Source organism: Mus caroli, chromosome 2, assembly GCF_900094665.2.
Source record: "Mus caroli chromosome 2, CAROLI_EIJ_v1.1, whole genome shotgun sequence".
Classification (NCBI taxonomy): Eukaryota; Metazoa; Chordata; class Mammalia; order Rodentia; family Muridae; genus Mus; species Mus caroli.
This window is the reverse complement of record NC_034571.1, coordinates 48,425,337-48,437,775: the sequence shown is the minus strand read 5'-3', so window position 1 is coordinate 48,437,775 and position 12,439 is coordinate 48,425,337. Positions and strand designations below refer to the sequence as shown.

The following is a 12,439-nucleotide window of genomic DNA, read 5'->3' as shown; positions in this document are numbered from 1 at the left end:
TATATATATATATATATATATATGGCATAAACCTTGCAATAATGCCACCAGCCATAGTATGAACACTTCCCAACTCTTACGAGCCACTTTTCCCTAGAGAAGGTGGTTCCATGTTGATTTCCCTGCCACGCAGCCCTGTACAGGAATGACTGAGGAATCAATGCAGCGTGTTCTCCCCTTACTAGACCTGCACTATTCTACCCCCAGTGCTTCCCCCAGTTTTGCCCCATAATACCTGTGATAGTGGGAAGTGCAGAGAAAGCTCTCCAAACTGTCTGCTGAGCAGCAGAGGAGCTGTCCTACCTGACTACATTAAGGATGTGAGTCAGATAGCAGGGCAGCAGCTCACCCACTAAGCAGTCAGTTGCTGTATTTTTCTCACAGGCTTTTTTCAAAGGAAAATTTCCTCGCCAAACCACCTATGCTGCTACATCTTGCTATTTAGTCTCCTTAATTGGAATTATACTTAAGAACCTTAATTTAGGGGGCTGGAAAGATGGCTCAGTGGTTAGGAGCACTGACTGCTCTTCCAGAGGTCCTGAGTTCAATTCCCAGCAACCACATGGTGACTCACAACCACCTGTCATGGGATCCAATGCCATATTCTGGTGTGTCTGAAGATAGTTACAGTGTGCTCATATACATAAAATAAGTAAATCTTTTTTAAAAAACTTAATTTAGGCAAAGGAAAACAATTCCATTATGCTAGCTGCATAAATGAGCCCTTGATGTGTCTATTCCAGACTGTTTGTAGCCACAAAACCATTTCTACCTGTGGTTCTGACTCTACAATGGCCTCTACATCATCTAAGCTAGCCATGTTATAGTTTCACGCATTCATTTATTCACTTATCCAACTTGCTGAAGTCTGAGTGAATTATGCCATTATATAAAAGCCATTATACCCATAAGAATTGTATAGACTACAACATTACATTGGTATAAGAAAATTTGACAAATCTGTGAGAGTGTAGTAGAAAGTACTTTTAGATTGCTAAAACAATGGTCATTTCACTTGGCTAAAAAAAAAAGTCCTAATTGCTATACAGACTCAGTGAGTCTGGGGTTGCTTCAAGAAACTAGTAATAGTTTATAATGAACACTAGGTATTGATGGTTCGATTTCAAATTACCATTTGAAAATAACAGCCTATCACTAATGCTGAGATAAAGTTGCAAACTACTTTTATTTTGACCCAGATATTCTTGTGAGAAGACAGTACATCAGCTACCATACAACACTGAAGAGTCTTGGACTATAGTCCTAATTTTATCTCATAAACACACATACACACACACACACACACAAGTCATTACCAACTGGATCTTGCACAGGATAACCTCCACAATCCATCTTACTTAAATATGGGATTGCTAGTATCCTATACAACCCAGTTGTCACATATAATTTAAATGAGAAAATGTTAAGTGCCAAAGCTAAGTAGCAACCAAGAAATACTGGTGGTTTAGATACAATGCCTGGGAGTGCTGCATCTGAGCAAGTAGAATGCCAGGCAATCAATCAAAGGATATTTTATTCAGGAGTGGCTAATTTCACCATCATATCTTGTCCACTAGTGAGAGAACAAACTGGGTGCTAGATGGGCAATGGAAGAGGCACATCTCAAAGAGAGAGAAGAACCTGAGAGAAGTTACCAGGCCTACATTTGACTGCTCAGGGGTGGGTGGTACCATTACAACACATTCCAGCCCAAGAGGGCTGACTCTCTGATCCTGCCTTCTGCAGTGCGTTCTCTAAAGAGTGGTACAGCACGGGATGACTCCCTCGTTATGATATTAAATACCCCAAGGTAATACTAACAGCCGAACTTAAGTACCTGCCGCAGCTTTTTCCACGTAATGAAGCTCATTATAAAACAGAGTAACTTGCTGATATTTTTCTTTTACCACATTTGATATATAGTGCAACAGTGTTTGCTTTCGGTCTGTCGACTTCGTATCTAAGAGCTGGAAACAAAAGGGGACATGGGTTAGGTGAGTCAATAATGGAGGGTCGGAAAAAGAGGAGACTCAAGAGTCAATGTGCTCTGTCAGAGAGCCAGCCCACTGGTACTTAAACAGCCTGAGAGTGTTTAAGAGAGTCTAAATGCTAGAGTAGACTCTGAGCTAGGAATACTTCAGATCTTTATCGTCCTTATAAGAATTCTCAGGCTGGAGAGATGGCTCAGTGGTTAAGAGCACCAACTGCTCTTCTCAAGGTCCTGAATTCTAATCCCAGCAACCACATGGTGGCTCACAACCATCTGTAACAAGATCTGACTCCCTCTTCTAGAGTGTCTAAAAACAGCTACAGTGTATTTACATAAAGTAAGTAAATAAATCTTGAAAAATATAGATTTTAAGAATTCTCCCTGTCCCTGCAGCTGCTACCCGCCTACCACCCTAGCTCTAAAGGACTCCCCTTGTTGGGACTTTTCAATGAGAAGAACCAGAACAGAGGTGGAAGGTGGAGCCAGCAAGTGTGCTCAACAGCTCCAGGGGCAGCAGGTTCTCCCTTATTCCCTAGCTCTGATGATTCTTAGCTGCCTCCCTCTGGATGCCCAGGTACTCTGCATCTGTGAACTTTACAAACCTGAGACAGAAATATTAAAAAACAAGCTGATGTCAGTACTGACTTTTTCTTGTGACTATTTGATACATAATACCACGAAACAATTACTTGCAAACCATGACATAAGTACTAGGTATTATATGCAAACCTGTCATGATTTAAAAGTTAAGGGTCATCTTTAGTTTAATTCCACACAATATACTACTTTATAGAAAGGACTTGAGTATCTGAGATGTTTAAGATCCTGGAAGATCTTGGGACAAATCCTACATAGATACTATTGATCAGATTATGGTGTGTGTGTGTGTGTGTGTGTGTGTGATAATATCAATTAACTATGCCTTCCCTGACTTGGAAGCCACACTAGGTAGGCCTGCACAGCCTGGACAGGACGCATGAAGGCTAACTTTGCAAGGGTCTGTACTTTGTCCATACAGAAAAGTAGAAAGTAAGTATACATGTGTAACTATATCCTATTTTTTCTAGACAAAATTATCTATTTGTCTGAAAAGTATACCCAATTTTAAAAATTTGGCTTAAATAGTTCACTCCATTAGCTGTCTTCCAAGTCATTTCTCATCACACTGGAACTTGAGGTTATTGCTATAAACATGCAGTATTCATAATTCAGCTTCTTGAGAAAAGACTCCTAGAAATGAGACACTGGGTGAAAAGGTCCTTCCTGTCAAATGGTGTTTCAGAAAATTTATACCAACCACCCTCCTGCAATAAGAGGTTCCTCCTCCAACCCCTCCCCTACCCCCTTCCCAGAATAGAAGCCCTCCCTCCACAACTTAGTCTCTGCAGCTGAGTCCTTCAAGGATCCCGTAGTTCTTTTAGCTCACACACCAGATCTAAACTCTGAAGTTTAAATCCATAGACTGCTCCTCGTTTGCTGCTATTCATATAGTTTCCAAGGGCCAAGATGATCTGGAAAAGCAAGGGAGAAAAGACGGGTTCATCAGGACAGCCCCTGGGTGCTGGAAGGCCACCAGTCAAGTCAGCTCTCCATGAACACAACAGAAAAACTGCACTTGCCTCCAGAATTTTCTTGAGCTTTTGAGATGACTTGATAGAGACTGATGCTGCTATAATTGCGTGAAGTTGCTGGATTCCAATTAGAAGAAGGAAAGACAGGGGGAGACTGTTACAAAACAAAATGGCAAACCAGCTGGAAAGTAAAAGCTAACTATGCCTTAAGAGACCAAACATTACATGTGCTCTTCTCAAAAACTATTCTCCGCGACAAGTAACATGGGGAATCGTTCATCTCTGGCCAACTCATAGCCAGGAAGATTTCAAGGTGGGGTTACCAGCCCCTCTGGCATGATCCAGTTCCCTGTGCACCACCTCTACTCATACACAATTTACACTTTTCAATCAGTGAAGATGTCCAAGCATGCAAAGGGTGAGAGGCAATGGACAGGCAGCCGTGTAACTCTCTAGAAGTTCTTAGAACATGTTCTGAACGAATGAATATGCCACCATAAGCAGTGACTGAGATTTTTTTTTTTTTTTGAGAAGCAGAACCAAGGACAAACTGATGTTTCTGACATCCCTAAGTCTCCATCAGACTAGCATGAGAAGACTGACTGTTCTTTTTTGTTTGTTTGTTTAAGATTTATTTATTTATTATATGTAAGTACACTGTAGCTGTCTTCAGCTGCACCAGAAGAGGGCATCAGATCTCATTATGGATGGTTGTGAGCCACCATGTGGTTGCTGGGATTTGAACACAGGACCTTTGGAAGAACAGTCAGTTCTCCTAACCGCTGAGCCATGTCTCCAGCTCCGACTGACTGTTCTTTATCTGTACATCACCACAATCTTCTTCAGCAGAGGGCCAAAGAAGAAACATCTTCTAGCACTGTCAGTGCTCCCGAGTCTGCCGCTCACTTAAGATGCAGAGCTTAGGAATGAGAGTCACAGTTCTAGTCTTGCCAATGAGAACTAGTTTTAGTGCCCTCTGTCCCCTCTTGCTATCTGAAACACAGAGGATACCTACAAACACGGAGCATTCTTTTGAGAGAACAGCTCTATTCCTAGATATAAATCCTAGATTGGGTTCCCACTGTGAAAACCAAAGCTTAATGCCAAATGCTCCAGAACCTAGAAAGTTCTGGAGAGACTCTTTAGAACCCATCTTGCATTGAGTGTCATTCAGAGAGATGTATAAGAATAAACAGCTGTATCTTTCCGTACCCCTCCCCTGCCAGAGCTGGCTCACTCACAGGAGTCAGCATCTGAATGCTCTCTGTGAAGTTCCCAATGAAGGCCATGATGGTCATCTTCTGCAGGAGCCGCTCAATCTTACTGAACTGCATCATGAAGCGGTCCTCGTCTGACAAGTTCTCCAAGGGCTTCCTCTCTCGCTCGTACAGCCGAAGCACTTTGACCTCGTTCTCAGTTGGCAAGAACCTCATCAAACACTCAACAAAGTCAACCGGTAGCGTCTTCAAGTCAAACCTGCAACCAGTGTAGCCATGTCAGTGATCGACCAACCCAGCTCATCTTCCGCTAAGACAACAGGCCTTGCATCCTGACAGCTGTCCTGTGGAAGCCCCACCATGCTGACGGTCCCAGCTGAGCATAGTTACCCTAACTGATGCGCCAGACCATGCTCAAGTTGTTGGTGCTTTTATCTGACAGCTCCCAGGTAGCTTTGGCCTTTAGAAATCAAGAGTAGAGAACAGCAGACAGAATCTTAATGCTGGAACACAGGCTAGTCTGCATGTCCAAAGGATTGCGAAATCATTCAAAGAGATCACCACCTCACAGTTACAGAACATCTGGTGAATTTTATAAAACATTTCTGTCATTATTTTACTTTCACTGGAGACAAACTCAGTCAAATTCCTGTTCTATATGGATAATTTTGATGTAGGTACGGACATTCTTTGAAGGAATATCAGGTCTAGGTAAATATTTGCTCAGTTTGAAACAAGTGTTTGCTTAATTCCTATTGCATTCTCCAGACAATCATTCCTCAGGAAGGAGAAGGAGAGGGTACCTTGTGGTGCAGTGCTTTGGTGTTAACATCTTAGTTCCACAGGAGGAACAAGGAGAGCTCTAAAGTGGGGTACTAAGAGTTCCTCCATCTTTATGCTTATATTTTACCCCACTACTTCTGTTCTCTGCTGACTTGTAAGCTATTTTCTTCCTTAAGCTGCGCTTGCTCGGATTGACCTTCCCAGGAAGCTGGAAACTTACACATGAATAGCTTTACATATCTCATCCGCAGACTTCCCGGCTTTCCTTAAAGTTATGGCAAGATTTTTGGCTCGATTTGCTTCTAATAATGTCACTTTACTTGATCCCTTTTGTGTTATTTTCTGCTTGCTTGAAGAAAGATCAATGGCAGGACCTTGGGCTTTTGTCTTGAATATTTCTTCGAATTCGTCCACATTTAAGTCCTAGGGTAGAGAAGGATGGCATTGTCAAGTCAGATCATATGTTAAAACTAAGTCATTGTCTGTTAGCAGAGGCCTCATCATTAGGCATTCTCTTAAGAAAAGACCTCCCATAATGCTGAGTGCGTATTCCTGCATGGCTTACTGCAGCACGTTTCCTGTTGTTATTAGAGTTCCCCTATCTCCCAGTCAGAAGTGAATGTCCAGAGAACTACTGATTCTAACAATTCAATTCAATTGCCTTTGATAATTGCTTTACACAGATATCTACTGCAGGCTAAATCCATGAACACAGAGAGTCAGTACAGTTTCCTTAACCAGCGCAGTCACAAGTCTATCTATGTTCTTATAAATTAAAGGGCATGGTTGTGTCAGACATACATTTAGTGGTAAACACTGAAGATATTCAAAGCTATCATCTTAATTTATTAGACACAGTTCTAGAACCCTATTATAAAAATCATGCCCAATTTAATTTTTTGATAGTGCAAGTCTAGTTCTTCACCCTGGAGTACAGAAACATTAGATCTCGGTCACTGATGCTTGCCAGCAAGCAGGACAGCCGCCTTTGCTCTGCAGCACGACATGCACCTCCAGTCTATAAGCAAGGAGGCCGGTACCTCTAGGATCCGCTCATCATCGATTTCATTGAAGACTGTGCCGTTGATCTGATTGGGCTTCAGGGCGACCCAGTTAAACACTGGCATTCGGAACTTCGTCTTGATTGGCTTCTTAATTTTCACAGCTGAAGGTGTCAGAGATAAGAAAATTAAGTCCTATCTAACACCTTATAGTCTTTGGGAACATTAAGACAACAGTCCTTGCAGATGACACTTGAACGCTGGAGGAAGTTGGCAAGAGGCACCCAGGTGGTGCCAAACATAGAGAGCACCTGGACTTGGCCAGAGCCATTCAAGATCCCCATTTGGGTGCCTAATACTGGAGTATTATAAAAGCTGTCTAGGGGTTGAAGATTGAGTTTATTTGGTTTTACTGAGGCCATTAGACTATTGCTTTGTAAGTTATAGTATGAGACTAGATAGCACAGGGGGAAACTGCCTTGAATTCTGAGGTCTTCTACTCTTGTTCCTAGGATATATATTTATAAATAAGCTTTAAAGGGTGGTCTGGGACTGCGGGGAGGAAGGACTGCCTAACCCACTAGGAATATCACAGCAAGAATGATGCTCTTCGGCAGGAATCTGCATTCCTGTGGGCGACTGTGATAAAGAGACTACACTGGCTGCTGAGGCAATTCAAATAGACAAGGAGCATCAGCGGCCGGTATCAGAGAACAGTGAAGATGACAGAGGGCCAGCGCAGAGATCACAGTGACCCTCAGGAGTGCTACAATCCCTTCTCCCCCTTCTAAAGGAGCCAGTTATCTAGACATCATCAGTGAGCTTATTAAATGTACTGAAAGAGAGGCTTGGATCTAATATTTATGGGCTAAAGGGAATTAGCACCTCTCATTTTGAGAAAACGAACCTAAAAGATAGCTGTTTAACATTCGTTATATTATTATACATCATACACAAGGCTTTCCAAACCACTTAGCTATATACCCTCCCCCCACCTGCCTACTGTGAGTTTCCCCACTCACTCAGCAGGTAAGAGGAGCAGAAGTTAAGTTAATGCTTTGGGATAGACACAGCAAAGATGACCAGCACCTGAGCTTTGCCCTGCCTTCATAGATGTTTACTGCAAAGGGATACAGCTAGTGCCTCTCATTCCTCCAGAGTTACAAAGGCCACAGAAAGAGAAGGAATGTCATCAGATAGATCCACACAGAAGCATGCAGCAACACAAAGACAGCTTTCGCCAAAACAGGCTTTTCTATCACCAAACGTGGCACCCTAATCCCCATTATCAACAGTGTTAGATTCCTGGTCACCACTTACGTTTTTGTCTACACTACCCAGGAGAACCAATGACCTCAACAGGCAAAGGCTTTCTCTAATTGACCTTTCATCCAAATGGTAGGGGGTTGCGGTAAGGGAGATTGTGGGGGAAGCATCATTTCAACTCAAGTAAGGAAAAACTTCCTGACTTCGGCTAGGCATACAGTATAGCAGACAGCAGGGCCTATAGGTGTCGAGGACATATACTGTGACCCCAGGACTCAAACTAAAGAAAGTAACTTTAAATGGGTGGTTGTTCCACATAATAGAGCCACAGGCAGTGGGAGGGTCTTGGTAAGGTACAGCCAACCGTCTTCTCTTATTCTCTTTATTTCCTTAGAATACAGTCAGAGTGGAAAGATTAGAACTGACTATGAAAACTGAATGCTAAGAGAGAAACATTCCTCTATCGAAGGACTGGAACATGGCCTGTGAATCCAGGCCATGCCTTCAGGAGATGTACAGATTCAGCTGAAACACATGGGCAAACCTGGAGTCACAGTCAGCCAACACCCAGACTAGCTGGAGACACAATGTCAAATGCAATGGCTCAAAGTAGGATGGAATGGAGAGATGTCAAGGCACAGGGTGACCAACAGAACACACAGGAAATACTCAGCACGCTTGGTGGGGGGCAACCAACAGAACACACACGGAATACTCAACAAGCTTGGTGAGGAGCAACCTACAGAAAAGTTTGATTGGCCCATCTTTTGTGGAAGCAGAAAGAACAGAAAATACAAAATATAGAGATATATATTAGATACAGTTAGAGTCGGGTGGCCCAGCAGTTCACAACACTCTTAGCATAGAACTCCATGCCTCGTGGACACATTGCAGCAGCACAAAGCCAAAAATCCAGTCTCCTGCCTCTGAAGATTCACTTTGTGTTTTTGTTTATGTTTCTGTATTCCCCACCCTTCTCTGGGAGAAAGAGAAAACAAAATATTTCATTGTCATGGTCCCGAGCAGCCATAGTGAACTGTACTAGCTATTCCATAGACTGTAAACAAGTTCTTCATAACACGGAATCAGCCAGAGTCAGACACTGAGAGGATTCAAGCATATCTTCTCAAAGCGAAGCCAAGGCCACCAGCTGCACAGGCAGCGACCTGTGAGGATCCTGAGGGCAGCAGGTCACAGAACTCTGCACCAAACATTTAAAACACCCCCGGGTCAACAATTTTTAATAATGAAATAGAAAATGCCTTAAGCCACAGTTGACCTACCTCAGGAAGGGAATCGGATTGTTCCATTTGCCTTGTTATCTTACATACATTACTTGAAGACCTGAGTGACTATATCATAGTATTAACATTTTCTTTATGAAGTCTAAAGACTTTTTTCAACTAGAGATACACTATGGGACTTCTTCCTGACTCCCTGCTGTGTCCACCCTTCCCCACTGCAGAGATATCGGATAGATATCCTGTCAAGGTGGGCCTACAGGCTAAGGGGTTTTCCAGAAGTAATGGGAAATTACTTCTACCGAGATATCCAATGTCCTCGACAGGCAAAGGCTTTCTCTAATTGACCCTTCATCCAAGTAGTGGGGAGTTGCAGTAAGGGAGATGGTGGGGGAAGTATCTTTTCAACTCAAGTAAGGAAAAACTTCCTGACTTCAGCTAGGCATGAAGTATAGCAGACAGCTGTGTCTCTTACTTCTACTGAGATATCCTGATTCTCTCAGGCCTCTGGATTCCAGAGAGAAAATCATTGAACACACAGGGAGAATATTTTACAAGATCAGCTTCACTTACTCTGAACTGGAAGCCAAATTAAGGACGAATAACAGGGAGATTAGAGGCCTTGCAGAAAGTGCCTAATCCCAAATTATGAAACACTTAGGACTTTGCAATCTTACAAAACAAGACGTATCTTGTAACTACTGGCAGACATTTAATGAGATAAGAGGACTTCTTCAGTCCTACCTATGGTTCTCTAGCATACAGAGGAACAGTGGAGACATCTACCTGTGAGGCTCCTGAGCACAGAACTCTGCACCATAAACTTAAAACACCCTAGAGTTTTAACAAAGTTAAAAATGAAGTAGCTGCACAGGCTTAATGCAAACAAACAAACAAACAAACAAACAATCCCCCCCCCCCCAAAAAAAAAAACATTGCATGGCCATCCAGAGGAAAGGCACTTTGGACTTGTAGCCTCGGCCTACAGCCCACTTCCCTGCCAATGACTTAGGTCTGCTTTGGCTCATGTGAACGCAAGCGGATGCTGAACCACAGGTTAGCTTTTGCAATGGAAAAAGAAGCCACTCCAGGTGAGGCATGGTAGACACATCTCACAGAAAATGCTCGTCCGGAGCTACAAGGAAAGCTTAGTCAGCGACCCAGGTGCGCAAGGCAATGGTGGCATCCACATTCAGTCACCAGGAACAGCCTGGTAACAGAGCAGATCCCCAGAGAGCGTACGGCGCTCATTATTTACATTCAGAATCCAATAGCTCCATGGCGACTCTCCTCCACCTTTCCTCTTCCGAAGCAATAAAAGTTCTAGAAGAAAGTGGTAAACATGGAAGATCTTGAAGGGTAAAAATAAGCCACAAATTTACCAGGAAATTGAAAAGGCATCTTTGTATCTTTGAGAACTTCACAGATGTCACTGCTACAGTAGAAGCTGAGGTGGGCAAATCTGCTTAAGAAACTTTTGGATGGCTGAAAGGCTTATAGTCACGGGGAGAAATTATCCCTGAGAAAGGGGGCGGGGGGTGCAGATAAAGCTGCGGAGGCAACCCTTGGAGGGACTGAGAAGTAGAAATCTTCAAAGACTATCCTTTAGGCTTGGATATGACAGAGACCACCACAGCCTTGGAACTAGAGCAGGGGTCCTCAACCTTTTAATAAAGCACCTCACGCTGTGATGACCCCTCAACCATAAAATCAGTTCATTGCTACTTCACAATTCTAGCTTTTCTAGTTATGAATCATAATGTAAATATTTGATATGCAGGATATCTGATATGTGGCCCCTGTGAAAGAGCTGTTTGACCACCAAAAAGTCGTGACCCACAAGGTGAGAACTGCTTAAACTAGAGGGTAGCAGGGTAGCTGCTCATAGTAACTGAGAGAGTTCAAGAACAGTACTACCTAGTGCTACCTACAGGGATAGAAGACACCTCAGAACAGAGCTACCCAGTATCACAGAAACAGATAGCCACCTCAGGGCAGAGCTACCCAATAGTCCAGAGTGGCAACTTCAGAGAAGTGCTAGTGAATTGGTTCCTTCTTTTAGTTTGTTTGTTACTGTCAACTAGACACGGGTTAAGGGTCACCTTGGCAGAAGAAGCATCAATTGAGAAAATGCCTCCATTAGATTGACCTGCAAGCAAGATGTAAGGCAATTCACTGATTACTGACTGATGTCAGACGTTCTAGCTCAGTTTGAGCCCTGTCTCCTCTAGGTGTAAGAAAGCAGGCTGAGCAAACAATAGGGAGCAAGCCAGTAAGCAACATGTCTCCATGGCCTCTGCATCAGCTCCTGCCTCCTGCTTCCTGCCTTGAGACCCTGTCCTAATTTCTCTCCATGCTGATCTGTAAGCTAAAATCAACTCTCTCCTTCCCAAGTTGCCTTGCTTGTGGTGTTTATCACACAGCAATAACCAACAGCAAACTAAGACTGTGGTGCAGTATCACTGGGAAGGCCTCTCAATAGCAGAGCTGCCTGGTGTCACATGGTGGCAGCCTCTGAGCAGGAACTCAACCTAACAGCCACCTCAGAGGGGAATTACGTAGTATGGAAGAGATTGCTACCTCCAAGCAGGGTTACTCATTATTACAGAGAAAGCTACCCCGTAGCAAAGAATTCCAACCTCAAAGCAGTCACTCACTATCAAAACAGAGATCCCTAGAGCACAGGGGGTAAGCTCAGCACAGTGCCACCCACTGTCGCAGGGACAGGACCTCAGAACAACTCCAAACTCTCAGTGACACTCTGAAGTGGCTCAGTATGAAAGAGAAAAATTTCATGTCCAAGCTTCAAACCTAGTAACTTATTTCAAGGCTTTGGAACAGTTCCCTTCCTCTCCCTCCCCTGCCTCCCATTTACTTCCAGCAAGGCAGGGCACACCCTTACTTCCTGATGAGCAGGAGGAGATGAATTATTTGGAAGCTTTTCAAATCATAAATAAAAAAAAAAAATTGCTGTTATTCCCCTCGAAGCGTAAAACTACTGTGGCAAACCCTGACACCTGCAAATGCGCAGAAGCCACGCCTGCAACTCTGCGTCGGGCTATGACTCAACGGCGTGTTCTCCTCCACAGACGACACTCCCACTAACTTACAAAAGAACAACTCTCAACAGGAGCACCTAGTTCAGAGCTTTGGCCACTGTAGGGAAAGACAGGGGGAACGCTAGATGACAAGGTCAGAACCGCTAGGAAGGGTGTGACAAATGCTACTCATGTATGACAATTTCCCCTTCACTGGCTACATTAGCAGGGATGTCCTTCTAAGGGACATGTACAGATGAGAAAGTTCCAATTGCTGAAAGAGCAGCTTTAGCTCTCGGGAGAGGGAGAGGGAGAGGGAGAGGGAGAGGGAG

At 43.6% G+C, this 12,439-nt stretch overlaps 1 protein-coding gene across 1 annotated transcript in view; it reads right to left on the bottom strand.

Annotated features, from left to right (window-relative positions):
• The window catches only part of Fmnl2 (formin like 2), a 279,533-nt gene that overhangs the window by 12,632 nt on the left and 254,462 nt on the right, over window positions 1-12,439 (bottom strand). The window contains exons 16-23 of the mRNA XM_029484851.1: window positions 10,328-10,531; window positions 8,572-8,592; window positions 6,602-6,726; window positions 5,782-5,984; window positions 4,803-5,037; window positions 3,610-3,678; window positions 3,421-3,501; window positions 1,838-1,967 (exon numbers count right to left, since the gene is read on the bottom strand). Of these exons, the coding sequence (XP_029340711.1) occupies window positions 1,838-1,967; window positions 3,421-3,501; window positions 3,610-3,678; window positions 4,803-5,037; window positions 5,782-5,984; window positions 6,602-6,726; window positions 8,572-8,592; window positions 10,328-10,531 (1,068 nt within the window). The remainder of the gene's footprint in view (window positions 1-1,837; window positions 1,968-3,420; window positions 3,502-3,609; window positions 3,679-4,802; window positions 5,038-5,781; window positions 5,985-6,601; window positions 6,727-8,571; window positions 8,593-10,327; window positions 10,532-12,439) is intronic.